This window comes from Notechis scutatus, chromosome 1 (assembly GCF_049901735.1).
Source record: "Notechis scutatus isolate UNSWTSFEM ecotype Mainland chromosome 1, rNotScu1.2, whole genome shotgun sequence".
Lineage (NCBI taxonomy): Eukaryota > Metazoa > Chordata > Lepidosauria > Squamata > Elapidae > Notechis > Notechis scutatus.
Window position 1 is genome coordinate 104205576 of NC_142009.1, and position 21908 is coordinate 104227483.

General features: G+C 39.3%; 2 protein-coding genes across 7 annotated transcripts in view; one reads left to right on the plus strand and one right to left on the minus strand.

The window, feature by feature from the left end:
* The window catches only part of REV3L (REV3 like, DNA directed polymerase zeta catalytic subunit), a 73415-nt gene extending 69478 nt beyond the window's left edge, over positions 1–3937 (plus strand). For both annotated transcript variants that reach the window (XM_026666685.2, XM_087973350.1), the window contains one exon: positions 2806–3937. In XM_026666685.2, the coding sequence (XP_026522470.2) occupies positions 2806–2946 (141 nt within the window). In that variant the 3' untranslated portion in view covers positions 2947–3937. The remainder of the gene's footprint in view (positions 1–2805) is intronic.
* Positions 3938–5985: 2048 nt separating this feature from the next.
* SLC60A2 (solute carrier family 60 member 2) lies at positions 5986–21779 on the minus strand. Of its 5 annotated transcripts, none has more exons than XM_026666686.2 (4): positions 21448–21779; positions 17040–17208; positions 11424–11540; positions 5986–9493 (listed from the first exon to the last, which is right to left on the minus strand). In XM_026666686.2, exons 1-4 carry the CDS (start codon positions 21748–21750, stop codon positions 8274–8276), a joined length of 1809 nt encoding a protein of 602 aa, XP_026522471.1. In that variant the 5' UTR covers positions 21751–21779; the 3' UTR covers positions 5986–8273. The 5 variants fall into 5 exon arrangements, with proteins under 5 accessions (XP_026522471.1, XP_087798311.1, XP_087798302.1 ...); XM_087942185.1 differs by lacking the exon at positions 21448–21779 and adding an exon at positions 21120–21255; XM_087942176.1 differs by lacking the exon at positions 21448–21779 and adding an exon at positions 17419–17503.
* Positions 21780–21908: the final 129 nt, after the last annotated feature.

The following is a 21908-nucleotide window of genomic DNA, read 5'->3' on the forward strand; positions in this document are numbered from 1 at the left end:
TGGAGCTGCCGCCGTGTTTGGGTGGCGGGTGGTGCTCCAAACAGTGAGTGCTCCAAGCAGCCCGGAGCGGCAGCTCCAACGGCAGAGAGCGGCTCCAAGCGGCAGAGGCATCAATGGGCCCACTCCCAAACAGCGGCGACGCTCAAATGGCGGCGGTGGCCCTTCCGCTTCCGATGTTTGGAGCTGCCTCTGCCGTTTGAGCGACACTTGGCTGGCGCCGTGTTGGAGTACGCCGTCACGGTTTGGAGCTGCTGCTTCCGTGTTTGGAGCTGCAACGGCGTGTTTGGCCAAGTGGCGGTGCGCTCAACCGGCCAGAGGCGCCAAGCCACGCGGTGGTGCTCCAATGCGGGTGCCGCACGGAGTCCCCCACCCCCTTTTTGCATGTCGCCAGGGGGGGCTAGCCTACCGGGCATGCGTAGTCTGTTTAACTTTTTGTAACTCACTCATTACTTGAAACAAATAATTTATGAATTTTCACAAAAGCAGTTCTGAAAGATTGAGCAGATACTCAGATGAACTGTTATTTGCTAATTGTAACTATTAGACAGTTTTCTTAATGCATGTAGTAAGGAGGCTGGAACTCTTTAAAATATTTTAAATACTTTCTAAAAGAGTAAGAAGAAAAAATAACATACTTTTTGCGTACTTTTTATGTGGAAAGACTGGGAGCTTCGTTTAGTGCCTTTACTCAAAGAGAATTTGGAGAATAAGATTTTTTTTAATATTTCGCATTTTTCTGATTTGTACTGTAATATCTGCAGTAAACAGTGATAATGATGAAGTGTCAACATGTAAAATTATGTTGTCACTCAGATGATGACATTATGTAATTGTGTCTCAGTATCTGATGGATACAAAAAGCATAGCATTTTTTGTGATATCAAACCCTCCACCTTCCCGAGGACACTAATTACATAGGATTGTGAGAAAGTATGTAGAAATCATTATGCTCTTCATGGCACTTTATTACAGATTAATTTGCTCTTAATTTCTATCCAAAGAGCATTTAAAGAAGCAAGAGGCATTATACATTCAGTCAGAAGCTGGGATGTGCTGGTCAATCTAAATGTGGTCTATATCAATGTTTATGTATTCCTTACTCCATTCTGTCAGATTTTTTTTTACTTTTGCTCTAAGAGGGGAAGGCTTAGAAGAATTTTAACTAAAAGCTAGTTTCCTGTGATTTTAAAAAATAAACTGGAAGTGAATCCATAATCATTCTGTGCATTTTTCTTCAATACGAATTTCAAAGTGCCCAGCTTACACCATAGTGAATACTTTCTAAAAATCACATTTGTCAGAATCATGTGTTTTGCATGTATCTTTCCCAACTATGTTGTTCTGTACCAAATATGAGAACATAATGTACACTAGTGGATGTCTGTTCACTGCTCCTGGTTATGCTGTAATTAGGTCCAGATTGGTAAGATTAATAATATGTCACTTCAAAGGAAAACAGTGGCAGATTTTTTTCCATTCCATTTTTCCCAATTTCCTCTTTCATTGCAACATCCTAGGTTGCTACGTAGAGGCTCCAAGGCTGAAAGTTAGACTGGATAGAGGGGGGAAAAAATCCCAGATGACTGTTGCCAAGAAAACATTACAGATAGTCTTCAACTTACAACCATTTGTTTAGTGACTATTCAAAGTTACAACTGTAATGAAAAAAATGACTTACGACTGCGTTTCATACTTACGACCATTGCAGTAACCCAAGTCACCTGACACCGGGGCACTTGGCAACTGGCATATACTTAAAGCAGTTGCACTGTCTGTCTATCTCAGGGTCATGTGATCACCATTTGTAACCTTTCCCAGCCAGTTTCTGACAGTCAGTCAGTGGAGGAGACCAGATTCACTTAATGATCGCATGATTCACTTAACAACTGCAGTGATTCACTTAACAACATTGGCAAAAAGATCATAAAATGGAGCAAAACTCACCTAACAACTGCCTTCCTTGGCAATGGAAATGTTGGATTCAATTGTGGTCTAAAGCAAGGACTACCTGTAATATATTAATGTAAGCATTAAGATTTGGGCTAGGGAAACTGTCTTTTAGCATATAAAAAGGTTTGATTTATCCAGTGAGGTCGAATCAGTTCATAGTCGTCTGGATACTGGCAAGCATTTTAGGCATTCACTATTTTTCAGTAAAGAAACCTATGTCGTAATTTTGGAAATTATAGACTTAACGAGTGGTTGAGTCCAGTATAAATTTTGTTTTAATTTTTAAAGTAATGGCATTCATCCAATAGACCAGACCATATGTCCCATTTATCATTATGCATCCTTAGCAGTCTTCAACACTGTTTCGTTCTGATTTTCAGGATCCACAGATCTTCAGGGTCTGTGGAAGACTATAAGCTTGAAATGAGTTGGTAAGGATTTGGTGGAAATCATGTGTTTTCATGCATGAAATCAGAACCTCCTTGTATCAATCCGTAGAGCAGTAGTAGACAGTGTAGTCGCCCTCCTGTCCCAGGCATGCAATACTTACAAGCTTTTTCCAAAATCAAGAACTAGGAACTTAAAAGGTTTTACAATTTCAAAGATTATCAGCATTTTAATATGTTTTCTTAATTATTCTTTGATAACCACATTTGACCTGTTTTATGACCATTTGAGATGTTCCTGCGGCCATCTTAATTTTCCCAGCCTACGTTTATTTATTATTATTTATTTTCTCAGTGAGAGGCTGAGAAAATCTAAATGTCTTCTTTTCTATCTGGTCTTGTGCATAATTACTATGTATTTTTTTCCAGTTAAGTGTATTTTGCACTAATTAATTATATATTCCTCTAGGTATGCAAGAATTGTACAAGTTGCTTTGATCGACAGATACCATGTATTTCATTGAACTGTCCGGTACTTTTCAAAGTCTCCAGAGTGAACCGAGAATTATCTAAGGCACCATATCTTCGTCAACTACTTGATCAGTTTTAGATTACCTAATGTCACAGGATTCCAGGTGCTATTTTTGTTTTCAATGTTTACCACTCTAAAATTGTCATGCATGGTCCTTCAATTTCATCCTGTCCAGGATTTTCATACATTGTTGATGTGTTCTAAAAATAATGAATGTTTGTTCTAAGTAAATTAAAAATACATTTGATAATCTGTTAATAATTCATTTTTAATGATGCCATTCTTTTGCCTTTTTAACATTGTTTATAATACAAATGTTGAAATAACTGTGTTAACATCTTGTAAACCCATTTCAGAATTTAAAAAAAATTCTGTGGATTTTGGTAGTAATCCTGAAAATCTTTGGAAAACTGCTATTGTGTTTTATTGAACTATCAGGATATGTGTTACTGATATCTCATCAACTTTAAATTTTGACTGCAAAATATTTTGTAAATACACTTTTTTACTTTTCAAATACTGACTAAAATAATGTGCAATGGATTTTATACAATTCTAAAGTTGATTGGGATATTTCTTCATTTTGCTTGATTCCAAGTAGATTTGTTGTTTTGATGAAACTGCAAACAGTAGTAAGTGTAGCATTTTTGAAACATTTTCTAAAATCACTGTCTTGCTTTGGCTATTAATGGGGGCATTGTGAGGAACTGTGCAAAGACATTTTTGTTATAAAACTGTGGGACTGTTGCAATACTTTAAATAAAAAAATCCATTTTTGCTTTTGTATAGACATTTCTATTGCTTCTAAATATGCTTAAATATTTCATTATGTACTGTACAGTTAAAATTTATTTGCCATCATAAGAAAATGTGTATTTAGAATATTTGTATAACTGTATAAAATAAGAAATTATGTGGTCACAGTACATTTTTTTAATTGGAAATCATTTTGTTTTTAAAAATTATTGCAACCATAGTAAATTTAATAAAATCAAATAAATGTGCATTTTTAAATCTCATCGTAGTTGTACTGGAATGTTTTAAACAATGTTAATAAATTGATGTGAATTAGAGTTCTCTTTAATGAGTAGAAATTGCTCAGTGTTGCTATTCAAAAAGTCTATAATTAATATATAAAATGCCAAAAATATTTTGATCTTTTGAATTTTACTGAAATAATATGGCCCGTGAAAATATATGAGCTGGCAAATGCTATAGCCTACTGATCTTTGGAGGAAAAAAATGGGCACAGAAGTAGCCAAATGATCCAAGCAACTACAGTGAATATACGTAAAATCTCATGAGTTGCACCAAAGAATTCTGTCAATAATTGTGCTTATATGATATATATGAAAAATATTAGTATCAATTTGTTTTCAACATGTTAAAATTGATTTTTTTTTTGCTCAGTAACATAACAATCTTTTTTAAAAAGTGTTCAACCCAAACTAATCAGACCAAATATCTTATGAAATAAATAGATTTTAAGTGTTTTTTTAAGGCCAAGAGGATTGAGACACCCTATACACCAGGAAAGCAATATATTTCAGTTGTGGGGACAGACATAGATAATATCTAGCTTCTAGGAAAGGGGATGTGAGGGTCCCCAGTTCAATATTAGGGCTTGGTCTTTATTGTATGATATTGGTCAGGAAAGATAGTCCCAATAATTATTCTGGAGTGACTGTAGGATTTTAAACAGGGCCACCCTTCCCCCCCAGCTCCATTTTTGCTGGCAGAGCGCTTGGGCCACCACAGGTGCCCCCCAACACAAGTGACGTTATGCTGGCCATGCCCACCCAGCCCCCTGAGGTCAAATACAAACCTGATGTGGCCCTCAATGAAATTGAGTTTGACACCCCTGATTTTAAAGGTAATGACCCAGAGGACCAGCGGACGGGGGTGACGGAGCGAACGTGAGACCACAAAACCTCTGGTGCGAGCCCCCCTGCCCCCTGCCTCCCTGCCTGCTTGCCCCCCCCTCCCTCCGCCGTCCTCCCACCCAGGAGGTTGATGAAGACCAACCAGCGGAACAATGGAGGGCAGACCTAAAGTGGACTACATGGTAGACGTAAGGACCCCTAGAGCAAAAGCTGCCCACCTGGTGTGAGAGCTTCAGCCCAGCCCAAGGGCCCGGCGGCTGGTCTTGTCTTTTTGTGCCTTCCCCTCAGTTTACCCTTTTCCAGCTTCCTCTTCTGCCTCCCCCCCCCCTTTTCCTTCTTTTTCTCCTGTTTCCCCAAGGGCTGTCCCTCCCACCCTTTATATAAAGGTTTCTCAAAAAGAAGGAGCCACGCTCGGGGCGGCCAACCCCTGTTTGGCACATGCTCCTTGGCCTGCAGGCCTTTCAGCCATGCCAACAGAGGCAGAGGGGCAAGATCCTGACCCCTGAACTATACAAGCAAAAATCTTGCTACAATCAATAACGCAAAAATAGTTGCCTTCTGAATTTTTTAAAAAGAAATTGTATTTATTGACAATATTTGTAGGCCAGACATTCCACCTAAGCATGCTAAAATATTTTTAACCATATTGTGGAACACAAAGAAACAGGGTACTACATATACCTATTCCCTATGTGCCATGATAGAAAATTTTCCTGTGGAGAAGGAATTCTCAACAGGCCCTTTACTAAGTTTAGGTGGGCAGAATCCATTTTGGCATTTAGCTGGCATATATCTTGGCATATATCTTTTTCCTCTACAAATATTTATCATTTTATAATCGCATTTGTAAAGAGTAACACTATATTTTTTCCATTACTCATCACCCTCATTTGCCTCTACAATCTCCATGGTTACTCAGGAGTAATTTCATTTTAAAGTATTTTATTTCTCTTGTCTACTTAAAACCAATTATTTCCTCTGTTTCATAAAAGCTTGCCTGTTTGTTGCTATTCTTCATGAAATAGTTTTCATTACCCTTTCATAATAAAGTCTATACTGCGTATTACATCTTTGTTGTTGCCCAAGGCTTTCATCTTCATCTTATTATGAAAGACAACCGAATCCTTTTTCACTTTCTAATGAAAAATCTAATACAGTATATTTGTAATTGATTTCCTAGTAAACAGGTCTATTATTATTCAAAAGAAATAACATGTTCCAATTCTCCAGTAAATATACTCCCTATTTCATTTTTATTACAAAATTATTGTAACATTGGGAACACACAAAAAACCATATCCAAGCAATAAGTGCAATACTTAGGGCAAATAACATACTGTGGAACAGAAAAAAGTATCAAAAGGTATAAGTCAAAGAGATTCATAGTACTATTAACTTCAAACGTGCACACATCCAAAAAGATACATACACTGTTGGGAGACATGATCTCTCCCAGTGATATTAAGGGTTACATTCAACAATAGGTAAGGCAATGGCCACTCATAGCCATCAGTTTCCCTTGGTGGTCTACTTTCCCCACAATTTGATCTGCACCCAAAGCGCCCTTAGAATAACTTCGGTCGTGTTTATTAGTATGTAGAGAGAAGGCAGATTCCAAACTTTCCAAGTGTCTATTCTACATGTAAATTAATGTTCAGTAACTTCAGTCACAGCCTACTACAAAAGCTGCAGCAGCAGTTAATTATCTAGTAAGAATAAGAATCATTAAAATGATCCTCATCATCACAACTCAATCATCACTTACAGTAGTATAGAAATGCTAACATTATTGTATTTTAAGCATATCTGATGTTCATTTTATAAGCATCAAGTTATTATATTATCAGTGAATATATTTTGATCAAGAATTTTTTTAAAAATGATCAAAAATTCAACATTATTTCTCCAATACTAGCCACAATAAGGCTTTCTGAATAGAAAACATTGGTACTGTAGAGATAATTAGCACTGATTTTTCTTTTCACAATGACAATATTTAATTTTTAAGAAAGTCACTTTTTCAATTAGCCTTCCCAGCCTGACTATATCTAAATATTATGGTTCTAAATTCCTATAATCTTTACCCAACACAAAAGTCCTGCTGGTTAGGAATTATGAATGCTGCAGTCAAGCACATCTAGAAGGCGCAAATTGGGAAAGGCAGCTTCAGAGCGTATCACCAACTCTTGATAGATTTAGAATTTTTAATCATAGTTACATCGACTATATCTTAACAATTTGCTGAAAGTTAATTTTTGAAAGATATCACCAGATTTTTACTGATTTATACTTTATAATAGAACATCTCTGAGGGGCAGTTTCTTAGTTTTTAATTTTAAAACTGAATTATCCAAGAAATTACATGAACGTATCAAGTACCATAGTATCATGCTATTTAAATATAAGGTCACTTAATAGTGTGGCTGGGATGACACCAAAAACACACCATTTTATTTTAAATTATAATTCCATACTTGAAAATGCAGGTAGAGGAAAAACAACCCAGTTTACATTTTGAAATGATCACATTTCTGAGACACAAATTCACCTTCCTTACCCCTTGAAGTCTGCAATGAACTACAACATTTATCTCATAAATCCCAAAGCAGCCGTGGTATTCCTCTTGGTATTGCAGGTGATCTTCCCTCTGCTTTGCAAGCATGACCTGAGATTATACTTCATCATTGCTAAACTCGATGAACAATCTTCACTCCAGTTTATTCAAGTCAGAGTTACTGTATTATAGCAGTATAAACTCAAATCCTTTTCAGCAATTATTTCCATTATACAAAGTGCTTCTGCGCAAAATTTTAAAATACGTATTGGCTAATTTAACCATAACTGTGGTCATGTACTTATTTTTTAAAAAATAATTCTTTTTGTTAAATAGGATAGAATATATTTAGGATTCAATCTAAACACATGGAACTGTTGAGTTAGAAATGCACGGATTGATTTTCTAGATTTATCTTGTTTCCAGAGATGACTTTCAATGAATTCTTCAGCCTCTTCTAGTACAGTACACAGATTATAAACATCATTTTATAAGCCAACAATGAGTTCACAACCCCTGGTCCACAACCCAGAGCCAGACTGTGGCCCATTGGTAACCGGGCTGCCCAAACAGTGGGCGAGCGTGCGCATGCACAAAGCTGCATTGGTGGAAGTGGCACACACATGAAACCATCCCCCTCTCTACCTGCTCTCCCCTCCAATCTGCCAATCTGGAAAGGTTGGGGACCTCTGGAGTAGAAAACAAGTTCTGTTTATTCATTCTAATTATAGTTTTCACTTTCCTGAAAAAATATTAAAAGAAGACATTTAGGAAACCTTCTACTTTGAGTCATTCTCATGGTTAAACAAAGGGATTCCACTCCTCTTCAGAAGTTACCACTTCCCTCAGACTTTAAAATAAGGCTGCCTTGGTTAGAATTCAGCAAACTTTCCCCCAATATTGAAATAATATATGATCTTAAAGTTGAAATTCTGATCTGAAATTCTTTTGCGCTACAATAAGACAACTCAATCATTCTTATTTGAACTCTTCTGTTTGGGAGATTTGACAGCAAGTACAGGAGAAGAATTAAATGACAAATTCTCTGAAGGAGTCTGGCTAGAGATGGTGGTAGTAAATTCTCCTTGGATCTTCTTAGAAGTCTCTATGACAGAGTTCTGGAGTGTGTCATTCATCTCAATTATTTCAAAGTCTACTGCATTCCATTCTCTGATTTCATTATCCTCCTCATCGTCTTCAAGGTAAGTGTTGGACAACAACGCTTCTTGAACTTCCCTGTCTCCAGCACCCTTCAATTTAGCATCATCAGTTGATGCCGCTAATTTACACATCACAGGGAACAGTACTGCTGTCATGACAGCTGCTCCCAATGCAGTGTACATGAGCACTGGGAGAGTGGGAAAATATCCTTGAAGGAAGCCAACTGCCGCAGGAATACACATTTCTCCTAGAGCTGCACCCATGACAAACATTGCTGCAGACTTCCCTTGAACAGTGGTATACTGCTCTATCCAAGATATGCCACTGGGAAAGATAGTAGCCATTGAAGCACCATACACTGCAGAACCAACCCACAGAGCAACTGTGTGCACATTGAAGAGGACCAGGAAGAGTGACGACACAGTAGAGCCTACGATACTTATCAGGATCATAGATCCAGGATAGGAGCAGGTCGCAAAGCAGATTGCCAGCCCTCTGCAAGCTGCAAAGGTTCCCCAAAAGAGAGAATTCAACCCTGCTGCTTCCATTTCTTTCATAAAAGCATAAGTTTTTGCATAAGTAAAAATGTAGGAGCCGTAGGTCACCTCTGCTCCAACATACCAAAAGAAAAACACAGAAAGAAGTATTATGAGAGCATGGTGATATTTTGCGATTTGGTATTTCTGCATGGCAAGTTTTGTTCTACCTTGAACAGGAATGCTCCTCCAATATAAAGTAAAGAAAAACAACGCGACAAGTAAGAGGTAAGTGCCAATCACAGCATAAGACCACACAAAATTCCCATTTAAATGAAGCTTCGGGAACAACGTAGCACCAGGAGGATTCATAGTTGACTGGTTTTCAATACTGCCGCCCAGATGTATCTGCAATTCAAGGGCAGAACCACCCAGTGCCATCTTCGCCAGGATGGGAGCCACAAAAGCTCCAAGGGCAAAGCTGAAATGCAAGGCCTGCATGTGTGGACCAGCTTCTGCTTGCCATGTGTCCAAAGCCAGAACATTCCCACCTGAAAGATACAGATTCAGGGTCAAATTTTCACATGAAAAAGTTTCATAGAGTTACATGACATCTTCACCTAACGCATGCCATTCCCTTCACATGCCAACTTTCATCTTTTCAAGGTAGGTACTACACTTTTGCAATTTTGCCATCACTAAAGCTATCTTCCCCCCCGCTGTCTTGTTTCTTTATCATTACAGGTCATTCCTGCTTTCAACTTTGTGAAATGATCACAAACGCAACAGAGGAGAGGGAGTCATGTGATCCTCCAATTCCAACAGTCCAAATTAATGTGGACAAGAGTAAAATTACCTGGATGCTGTCTATTATTAAGATGTAGCAGGACTAGAGAAATTCAAATTAAACTTTATCCTCAGCCACGGAAGTTCAGTGGATGAATTGGGACTAGTTGTTCTTTCATAGTCCAACCTAATTTCCAGGATTTCTGTGGAGAAAACCTAAAGCTGCTCGAAGAAAAGCAGAATATAAATCTAACCAAAAGTAATAAAATAAGTTCCAAGAACACTGCCATTCATCTGATACTGTATTCTTACAGATGGGCTATCTCTTCTTTATGCTCTGTTCATCTTTTGATTTTTTTTAAATTGCTTTTTCTTATGGCTGCACTTTCCTATATATTATATTTCAATGAAGCCCAACTTAGGAAGTGGCCATTTAAAATGTCAATCCCAACTCACTGCTAAGTGCCAGAATCCAAATTAAAGCATCATGTCCATGTAAATACACCCAGTGAACAGAAGCCCACCACTTTTCTAGGTAATTGGTTCTACTATGCTACTAACTACTCTTATAAATCAAGAAGTTATTTCCAACTTTCAGTTGTAATTTTCTTTGTTGTAACTTCAACATACTATTCTGTATCTTGCACTCTGGAATACTAGAAAACAGGCCTTGATCTTCCAATTACTCTACTCTTCTGGTATTTGAAAAATATTATCATATCTTCTCTCACTCTTCCAAAGGATAAACATTTGTAATTTCATCAAAGTTGTCTCTAAATATATTTGTTTCTATAAAACCTTAAACATGGTGTTCAGAATTGAACACAATACACAACGTAAAGGTTGTGTGAATACAAATTAAAGTGGAACTATTACTTTCTATGATTTCTAAGCTGTACTTCTGTTCATTTAATATCCAATTAGAGGCTTAGCAAGATCAGATCAACTTAATACTTAGACGACCAGAGAACTATGTTATCTGGCAAGCCGCTGTTGTTAAGAAAACTGCATTAAGGTATCCATTAGTCTTACTCTTTTAAACAATCTTTTGGCTTTCTCCCTTGCTTTCTCACTCAGTCCTGGTCTAAGTCACCTTTCCATGGCTCTATCATGGAATTATAGCATTTCTCTTGATTCCCTCAGCAAAAACAACAATCTCCTGTAACCATCAACCAGAACATTACTGAAGTACTTAAAGCACCAATAATTGAAAGTTGGATTTATCAGAGAGTTGAATTCAGTCCATAGAATTTCCTGAAACAACTGTACCACATCAACTGGGTTTGACAACATCCATGTAGACAAAATTTTACTCTTTTAGACAAAATTTTGTTCTTTTCATTGAATGCATCCCATCTGTATATGCACGTATGTGAAGAAATATTTCTATATACAAATCAACTATCTTAGGGCTAAAGTATATACAATTCTCAATCCCTGAATATTTACCCACCCCACCCCCAGAAGAGCATGCAAGCAGGAAAAGGCAAATATAACCAAGTGGTGAAATTTAGTTTGGCCTTTGATCAAATAAAGAAATTTGCACGTTCAACTGTTTTGTGCACATACACACTTAGCAATGTATTAGGAACACATAATTTATTGTAAAGGAATGCAACACAGTCCTATTGATTGATCTCAACATGATGGAAGGACAAAATAGATCATACGTATAGTAAGTTTCTTTTTTTTTACCTGTATCCAGAATTCCCATTGCAAAACCAATGACCGACATCATGGTTGTTAACAAGATGGCTTTCTTACACCATGGAATAGCATATAGTCCTACTGTTGTACCCAGCATAGATAAACCTATAAATATAATTTAAAATTTTCAAACAGAACATTTTAAGAATTAAAATTGCTCATATTTCATTTTAAATCCAGTAAATTCAAAGCCAGTAAAATTTGTATTTGTATGGAGAATTATTACTATATCATGAAGAAATGTAGTTTATTTAATGTAACAGTCTTATATCAAAAGTAAGTCATGTGTTAGACTGCAATCATAAGCACTTATAATTTGGAATAATGCTATTGATCTCTATGGGGCTTTCTTCTGAATAGTATATTTTGGATTGTCTTTTTAGTTTCCAGAAGATTGCTCAATGGTTAGAAAGCATTGCTTCAATAGTTCAACCCACCAAAAGCATAACTGTAAAAGACAGACCAGAAATAAAAGTTAAAATAAGCAAAAAAAAAAAAAAGTAAGAGAACACCTGTCTGATCTTGATGAACACAAATCACCAAGGCCTGACAGATTATATCCCAGAGTTTTAAAGGATCTGACAGAGGTCATCTCAGAACCACTGCACCATATCTTTCAAAAATCCTGGAGCATCGGAGAACTACCAGAGGACTGGAAAAGAGCTGATGTGGTTCCCATCTTCAAAAAAGGAAAAAAAAACAGACCCAAGAAACTATAGACCAATCAGCCTAACATCAATACTCGAGAAGATACTGGAAAAGATAATAAAAAAACAGATCTGCCAACATCTAGAAACAAGTAAAGTAATAACTAGCAGTCAGCACGGGTTTGTTAAGAACAGATCATGCCAAACCAATCTTATTTTATTCTTCAACATAGTGACTAAATTAGTAGACCAGCAAAATACTGTAGACATAATATATTTAGATTTCAGTAAGGCATTCAACAAAGTAGACCACAACTGGCTGACAAACCGTATTCAACGAGTAGTCCTTAATGGGTCTAAGTCTACATGGAGTGAAGTAAGCAGTGGGGTGCCACAAGGTTCCATCTTAGGCCCAGTACTCTTCAATATCTTCATTAACAATGAGGGAATAGAAGGGGAACTTACCAAATTTGCAGATGATACTAAGCTGGCAGGAATAGCTAACACCCAAGAAGATAGGCTCAAGATCCAGATGGATCTTGATAGATTAGAACACTGGGCCATATCTAACAAAATGAAATTCAATGTAGACAAAAGTAAAGTCCTACACTTAGGCAAGAAAAACCAAAAGTACACATATAGACTGGCTGAAACCAGGCTCAATAGCAGTAACTGTGAGAGGGATTTTGGAGTCTTAGTGGACAACCAGCTAAATATGAGCCAGCAGTGTGCAGCAGCAGCCAAAAAAGCTAATGCAATCCTAAGTGGTATTAACAGAGGGATACAATCAAGATCAAGGGAGGTACTTATACCACTCTATAAAGCCTTACTAAGACCACACCTAGAGTACCGCATCCAGTTCTGTTCACCACATTACAAAAAAGATGTGGAGACTCTAGAAAAGTACAGAGAAGAGCAACCAGGATGATTAGGGGACTGGAGACTAAAACATATGAAGAATGGTTACAGGAACTGGGCATGGCTAGTCTAGTGAAGAGAAGGACCATGATAGCAGTCTTCCAATATTTGAGGGGCTGCCACAGGGAGGAAGGGTTCAAGCTATTTTCTAAAGCGCCTGTAGGCCAGACAAGGAATAATGGATGGAAACTGAACAAGGTGAGATTTAACCTAGAAATAAGGAGAAACTTTCTGACAGAGAGAACAATCAACCAATGGAACAGCTTGCCCTCGGAAGTTGTGGGAGCGCCATCACTTGAGACTTTCAAGAAGAGATTGGACTGCCATTTGTCAGAAATGGTGTAGGGTCTCCCGCTTGTGCAGAGGGTTGGACTAGATGACCTACAAGGTCCCTTCCAACTCTGATTATCTGTTATCTGTTAGTTTAGAAATACTGCAGCATAGAAAACAATTTGCTTCATCAATTTGAAATTGCTTATCATCCTTCCCCAAACCTTGATTTCTTCAGAATTCTGAAGAGTTTGTTTATTTGTATGCTGTCCATTCCTAAATGCATTAAGTGGCTAATAATCACAAACTTCATAAAATAACCCCTCCAATAACTATACCAATAAATTCATCCCAAATGAATAAAAAAAATATCCCACCATAAGAGGTGAAGCAAAGCATATGAAGTCACGTGACCACCACTACGCGCAAATTCATAACATGGTTTCCTCCTGGGCTCCCTGGAAAAGCCTGGTTTTATCTGCTCTCCAAAACCCAGGAGAGAGGGGACTGACCAGATACAAGGCATAAGAGCAGCAATGGCAAATGCCTGTTTCCTAGGCACTTTCGGATGGCATTCTTGAATAGAGGAGACCTAACCAGAAATTACTTCATTTCATCTGACTGGATGGGCAGATGAACATGGAGAAGGTGGATCTTCAGATAACTGAGTCTTGAACCAGGAGACTTTGAAGGTGACAAGAAGCACCTTCAACTCCATCCTGAAGCCATCTGGCAACCAATGGGACCCCCAAAGCAGTGGGGTCACCCAAGTATAATGAAAAAATATTCATCCCTGACCAGCCTGCCGTGTTTTAGACTGGCTGTCACATCCAAATGCTTTTCAAAGGCAGTCCCATGAACAGTCTGCTACAGTCATTGAAATAGGAGGTAAGCAAGACTTCCTGTTTCAGGAATGGTGCACAAAGTGGAGCTCTGGAAAGGCCAATTGAAAGCCTCTTCTAGACTGCAAAAGGAAGTCTTCCATAGATAGGAAAAGAGTCTCATTAAAAAATGCCACTAAACTTATACGACAGTTCAGTGGTATTTCTATGTAATACATCTTTATATGTAATGTATTTAAAAGACCTAAAACCCATTTGTTAGTAAAGAATTGTAATTCTCAAACCAAGGCAAAGGATTGAGAACACTTGAGAAAGTGAAATCAAAAAAAGAGCCTGAAGTAATGTTCTAAATAATTAATGCAAATAAGGAAGCTATCAATAAAAATGCACTTCCTTGACCATGTTAAAAAGGGAATGACAATGACTTTGTTTTCTATTAGAAGGGACTTGCTGAACAGGAAGTATCAAAATATTTCAGTTCAAAGAGGGGATTACAGAAGAGAGAATTAGAAGTAGAGAGACAAGGGAGCAAAAAGGGGAGGGGGAAGAAGGAAAGGAAAAGACGTTATAAAAGACAGAAACAAGATATAGAGAAACAGGGAAAATGTATAAGGATTGAAAGTATAAGCCTATTTAGAGATAATGGGGGAAAATTTAATTGAAAAAGGGATTCTGCAAAGGTGCATAAGATCCTATTGTTATATTAGGAATAGAAATAATTTTAGAAAATATGAAACAATGTATGATTAAAATGATGAATACTTATTGTAATGCAGTGGAATGTTTGTTAATAAATAAATGAAATAAAATGAATGAGAGAATGAAATTAGGAAAGGATGGGAACATTTTAATTATTATTAATGATTTATAAAAATATAAGTTAAGAGAAATATGGGGGGGAAAAGAATTATGAAAAGTTTATAAGTCTTCACAAAGAAGTATGATATTCAATTGAAAAGAAATGTTAAAGATGTTAAGATTCTAACTAATATTAATGATAGAATTGAATTGGAATGGAATGAATGTTTTATTTACTATTGATATATATGTATATATGTTGTGACTCCGAGACTTGAACCTGATCAGTCAGCAGATGTGGGTTTGAGCGATGAAGAAGATCCGGCACTGAGATTCGAGCCTGCATTATTAAGTGACTTAGAGGGGAGTTAAGTAGAGGGAGAGGAGTTGGATCTGAGATATGAACCTGATTTATTGGAGGTTTCAGAGTCCACTCCCTCCCCTGAATCTACTTCCCTGATTGCACCTCAGGTGTTAACTGTTAATCAGGAAAGTGTATCAGAGGCTTCAAGCGGTGATGAAACTGCCGGATGCTGGCTGGATGCCAGAACTAGGAGGAGATTGAGACGTCAATCTCAATTAGAAAAGAGACGTCCAGCAAAGGATTAATTAATGAGACTGACACACCCTCTCTTAGAGGATATAAGGGAGCGTATGAGTTCGTAATCTTTGCTGGAAACAAAGTGGATTTTGGAAAGAAGTGCGTCTGACTACTGCGTTGTGATTTACGAACTATACAGAATTGCCAGACAGATTCTAGGAGGATTGCCAAAGGACTGTGAAAACAGAGCAACTGAATCTTCTGTCTCTGGTTTTGTTTGCGTAAAGTATTTGAACTCTATAACTTGAGATTCTCACCTGTGGATACAGGTGGGACAGAACATATATACATATATACATATACATATACATATACATATATATGGATCTTTGGTTATTCGGGTTTTCTCCCGCGTAAGATTGGAAGTATCTAGGCAATGTTTCAATGAAGTCTCATTCATCATCTTCAGGCTTCTGTCTTCAGCTCTGTGCTTCTCTTAAAAGAACTACAATGACGTGGGAAAATACCCGCAACCAAGCAACACATACATATATATATATATATATATATATATATATATATATATATATATATATATATATATATATATATATATATATATACACATACACATACACATACACACACACACACACACACACACACACACACACATATATATGGTATTCAGCTTTGTTCGGGTATTTTCCCACGTCATTATAGTTGTGCTTTTAAAGTTGTAGCAACATTTCGGCAGAATCTCATCTGCCATCATCAGGCTTCTGTATAGTGTTCGTCTGTGAGTCAGACTTTCACAGCCATTTCTTTCACAGCCGTTTCTGTTTTAAATTTGGTGCTGGCCTATGCTGTGCCAGAATGGTTTTTTCTTCATCCTGATTGGTTGGGAGTCTTGGTCTTGGTCTACAAAACAGACATAAGATATTAGAAAACACCAATCAAGCAGAACAAAGCAAACTCCAAGACCAATAAACACAGACCAAGACTCCCAACCAATCAGGATGAAGAAAAAACCATTCTGGCACAGCGTAAGACAGCACCAAATTTAAAACAGAAATGGCTGTGAAAGAAACGGCCAGCACCAAATAGCCTGATGTACTGATTGGTAGACAGCAGTCAAAATTTTAAATTTTGAGCATTACATTTTAGGACGAGCACCAACTAGGGCACATGGCAGAAGATAGAAACCAAGAAAACCAAGGACTTGCAAGGAGAAATTTATGAGGTGATAGAATCTACTCTTCTGAAGGTTTCTGCAAAGAGCTGAACTACATGTTTCCAAGGTCCCTTCCCATACTTTTTGTTCATCCCTGTAATGGATACACATTTGGACGAAGTTAAAATAACTTTTAGAAAGAGGTTAGAGGGAAAGAACTGATATAATTACTATCCCATTTCTGATCAGCTAAGTAAAAGGATCTTCAATATTGCCTTTGTCTAATTTTCATTATAATTTAATAACAGTATATCTAAAAACACAATTATTACTCACTTAGGGATAGATATGCAACACTTCTTCTATTACAAGGTCAACAATCTATATTATTCATTTTCATTTTTATCCACTTACCCAAAAGTAACTTGGAGTTCATGCAGTCAAAAAGTATTCCACCAATTAGAGAACCACCAAAGTATCCCACTGAACGGCCCACGAAGATATATGAAATTTGACTGACATTTTTGTTCACATTTGCAGCCAAGTCTTGAAAGGTTGGTCCTAGAATAGCAATAGCCATCCCCTAGAAATAAATAAAATCAATAAGAAATAAAAATAGTTGTTCTTAATAAAGCTTTGCAAAATTGTTCAAACAATTCAATAGTTAACTTACAACCTTTAGAATCCTAAGTATGCTTATTTGTAAATAAGGCTGACTGAAGTTAATAAACTACATCTACCCTCACTGTTCTGTGCAGTATACCAGAGAAGTATACCCTTTCTCCACAATTACCAAAAGGGTGTTTCTATGACACCTATAAACAAGGCCTGGCAGCAGATATAGTTCCATTTGTAGCTCCCTGCAACTTATATTGCCTAAGGTTTCCTTTGCCTCTTGGTATTTAAGTCAATCTTGATTCCTGGAAACTTCCTAAACAAGTCTCTGTGATTTCCTTGGCAAGGTTTTTGAGAAGTGGTTTGCCACTATTTGTCAGTCTCCTTCTTAGGGCTGAGAGACCGCCCAAAGATCACTCAACTGATTTTATGCCTCAAACAGGACTAGAATTCAGTCAGTCAGTTTCTAGCCTGATGCCTTAAATCCAGGGGTGTCAACCTAGATTTCTTCAAGGACGGAAGCAGCATTGCAGTTTTCCTTTGCGGGCCAGCTGGCGGTGGGGGAGACAGGACGGACGCCTCCTGCAGCACCTTGCTGGCCAAAATGGGGCACAGGGGGCAGCATGCAGCCTCCATGCCCCATTTTGGCCAGCAGTGTGCTGGAGGCCATCCAGGCTGGGGCTGCACTTGGCCCCACCCCCATGCCCCGTTTTGGCTGCTGGACGCACCGCAGTCTGGTCCTCTGCTATTTCCAGGCTGGTCCTGTGGGCCAGATTTAAGCACCTCACGGGCCGGATCGGGTTTGACACCCCTGCCTTAATTACTGCACCACACCAAACTGGTTGTCCCGTGCGTGCGCAAGCACAATAGACCTGCTCTGGGCGAGGGCTCGCGTGCCGGCAGCAATGGCTCTGCGTGCCACTTCTGGCATGCTTGCCATAGGTTCACCACCATGGCTAGAGTATCACATATCTAGCATGACTAGGGACCATAATAACCCTATTTATCACAAAAAAGGTATCACAAAAAAGTTGAAAGAATTCATAACACAAACCACATGGATAAAGCCAAAGTTGCAACTGCTGACATCTTATTAAAAGAAGCTCCTTGTATTGAGGTGGACTTTGTGTGCATATACATCAGTTCGTTCACACACTCAAATTCTGCACCATACCAGTGGAAATCTCCCTTGAAGATTTCTCAGAATAGAGAAATTTCTGCAGGATCCTGGACACATATATTTGCCTTCATTGGTGAGAGAAATTTCTCTCTCAGAAATTCTTAAGACCTCCTCTAAGAGGTTTATTTCGCAGATCATCATCTATCACACCATCTCTGCTGGCACACAAGCCATTGCCCCAGAGCAGGTACACTGCGCAGGTGCACGTGCCGCCCACCCACCAGCTGATTGTCAAGTAGCTGCCATACACGTACAGGGGGCAGGGTGTGCACAGGAGAAATTTGCAGCATGCATAGGGCAGGGGTGGGATTCAATTTTTTTAACAACCAGTTCTGTGGGCATGGCTTAGTTGGTGGGCGTGGCTTGGTGGTCATGTGACCGGGTGGATGTGGCTTGGTGGTCATGTTATTGGCTGGACGTGGCCAACTCAATATCACTCACATCGAGGCACGCATCTCCTCGCCTAGCTTCTCATGACTGTGGGGATGTTGCAATAGTCGTAAGTGTGAAAAAGGGTCATAAGTCACTTTTTTCAGTCCCATTGTAACTTTGAATGGTCACTCCACACAAGCAAAGTACCAGCAAAGGAGTGGAAAAAAATCCAGAGACGTTCCAGAGACAGGAAGTCTAGTCCTGCCAAGAATGTAATAAGGGTTAACAGAGAGGCAGTTTCTGTAAGCAACACCAGAATGTTTCCTTCCTGCCTTCCTTACAGGATTAGGCCAGTAATTTCTTCTAACAACTGGTTCGCCGAACTGCTTAGAATGTTAACAACCGGTTCTAGCGAATAGGAGTGAACTGGTAGAATCCCACCCCTAGCATAGGGGGGTCGCATGTGCAAGGAGTAGGGGCAGTGTGCCCTTATGGGTGCTGGCACGCTTGCACGCGCACACTTTTGGCACACGAGGACAGAAAGGTTAGCCATCACTGATCTAGCAAATTGTACCCAGTAGAAGACTGACGCAATAGGCATCAAGGATATTTTTTGAAAACAGGTATGTCAATATGAAAACAGGCAAAGTGTCAAATACCCAAGACTGGCAAAATGCACTCCAGATTTCTGGTTCCAGTTGATTATATGGATCAAGACCTCCATAAGGAATTATTCCTGTATCATTCAAGGGCAATGCAACCTTAACCAAAATAAATTTACCATCACTAATCAAACTTTATTATGGTCATTCACCAGCACCTCTCCCAAAAGGTCTACTATCAGAACCTTCATCTACCTAAGCTAAGATTCAATTTTTTATTTTATTTAATTTTATCCAGACTTTTATTTTGTCTTTTATTGAATTCAGATTCATGTTTGTTAGTTTTCATGTCTCACTAATTAAAAAAAGGAGCCAAACATCATTCCTCTGTCCACAGCATCTGTGTCCAAGCCTTTTTGTTAATCTCATCTATCATGAAGAACATGACCTACTCATTTAAGAAAAGGAAGTATTTTATGTATTCTTCAGCATGGAAGCTAGGATGCTGGTTGAAGTCAAGGCTTACTCAGCTTCAAATTGACCACAGCATTCACAAAGTGCTTTTGAGCCAGGTACTGTCTCTCATCCCAACCTAGATGGTTGCTGCCAAAATGAAACCTGCCAGGCAACCCGACTTTCAATTTCCAGAGCAAGAGCGGAATGTAAACATTCAATGCCATGTAGTGGTTATGGTTGTCATTGTCAGCATTACACTGACAGTATTGTACAGGTAGTCCTTGACTTACAACAGTTAGTTACTGACCGTTCAAAGTTACACCACTGAAAAAAAAGTGACTCATGGGTATTTTTCAGACTTATGACTGTGGCAGCATCCCCATGGGCCCGTGATTTACATTCAGATGCTGAGCAACTAGCCTATATTTATGACAGTTACAGTGCCCTGGGATCACGGAGATCCACCTTTTGCGACTTTCTGACATGCAAAGCCAATGGGGAAGCCCAATTCACTTAACAACCATGTTACTAACTTAACCACTGCAGTGATTCACTTGACCAGTGTGGAAGAAAAGTGGTAAAACGGGGCAAAACCTACTTATAACGAACTTCTCACTTAGCAGCATAAATGTTCTCCACTCCTTATAACTTATAATTATATATAACTTATATAATTATATAACTTATAACGAACTTCTCACTTAGCAGCAGAAATGTTCTCCACTCCTCTACTCGTAACAGAATACCTTATGCCACCAGACTTGAAATTTTAGACCTAGACAACCTAAGACAGCCTTCGGTCCGATCTAAGTATAGTACATAAAATCATACATTGCAATGTCCTACCTGTCAATAAATACTTCAGCTTCAACCACAACAATACAAGAGCAAACAATAGATACAAACTCAAGGTTAACCGCACCAAACTTGACTGCAGGAAATACAACTTCAGCAACAGAGTGGTCAATGTCTGGAATACTCTACCTGACTCTGTGGTTTCTTCCCCAAACCCCCAAAACTTTAACCTTAGACTGTCTACTATTGACCCTTTCCTAAGAGGCCTGTAGGGGGTGTGCATAAGCGCCCCAACGTGCCTACTCTCTCTGTCCTATTGTTTCTTTTATTTTTCTTATATGTATCCATGTATTCATAACTATGTTTTTACTTATACTTGTTATCTTATGATTGCTTGACAAAATAAATAAAATAAAATAATAAATAAATAAATGAATGTTGTGCTCAAGTGTGGGCTCATAAGTCGAGGACTACCTGTATGTTAGGCTTGAACAAAAGCAGGCCAAAAGGCGGAGGGTCTCCATGTGTCCCTATTCCAGCAGGACCACCTTTGCTCCTTAAGGAAGGCAGAGAGATCCCCGCCGGATCTCTCACTCATCTGTCTGCCGACTGCCGCTCTTTCAAGGGCGCCAGAGACAGCGGCCAACAACCCCGGACTTCTTTCGCTGCTCCCAGGAAGCTGCGGGCTGGGCCATAAGGGCAAGGCGCTCGCGGGGTCGTTGGATGGGCGAAGCCGGCTGTCTGTCACCCTGCGCGCTGCCCGGCTCGCTCGCCCGTCCGCCTGGCTTCCTCGCCTCCTTACCAGGCCCAGGAAAGCGGCGCAAAGAGCAGCCGAAATGCACCACTTCAGTGCCCGCCGGGATGCCGCCGCCGCCGCCGCCTGCTTTCCCCCGCCAAGGCCACCGCCACCTGCCCGGCTTCTTCGGCCGTTGCCACCTGCCACCTTCACGACCGGCTGAAGGGCAAGGGGCGCCGAGCATCCAGGCGGCGACTCTCCGGCGGCCGCATCCTCTCCAGCGGCGTCCCCGAAGGCTCCCGCTTCTTCCCGCGCTCCCTCTTCTTCCAGCCGGGCAAAGCGGACCTGCTTCTTCGCAGCCCCTGCCATAGGCCTACACCCGAGGGCCGCCGCCGCCGCCGCTATAGAGCCGAGCAGGCGACACGTGACCGACTAATCCCGGAACCGCCGGCATTTTGCCAGGCGAAAGGAGCGCCTTCACCTCGATTGCAATTCCCAGAAAACACCAGAAACCAGCTGTTTACGGT

What these genes read in the sequence shown, in the direction of transcription:
- SLC60A2 (XM_026666686.2), bottom strand. Translation starts at nt 21,750, where the DNA reads ATGGCAGGGGCTGCGAAGAAGCAGGTCCGCTTTGCCCGGCTGGAAGAA. An exon ending in GAACTCCAAGTTACTTTTGG is followed by an intron (nt 11,541 to 17,039) that starts GTAAGTGGATAA and finishes TTATATTTATAG; the next exon opens with GTTTATCTATGCTGGGTACA. An exon ending in AATGGGAATTCTGGATACAG is followed by an intron (nt 9,494 to 11,423) that starts GTAAAAAAAAAG and finishes TGTATCTTTCAG; the next exon opens with GTGGGAATGTTCTGGCTTTG.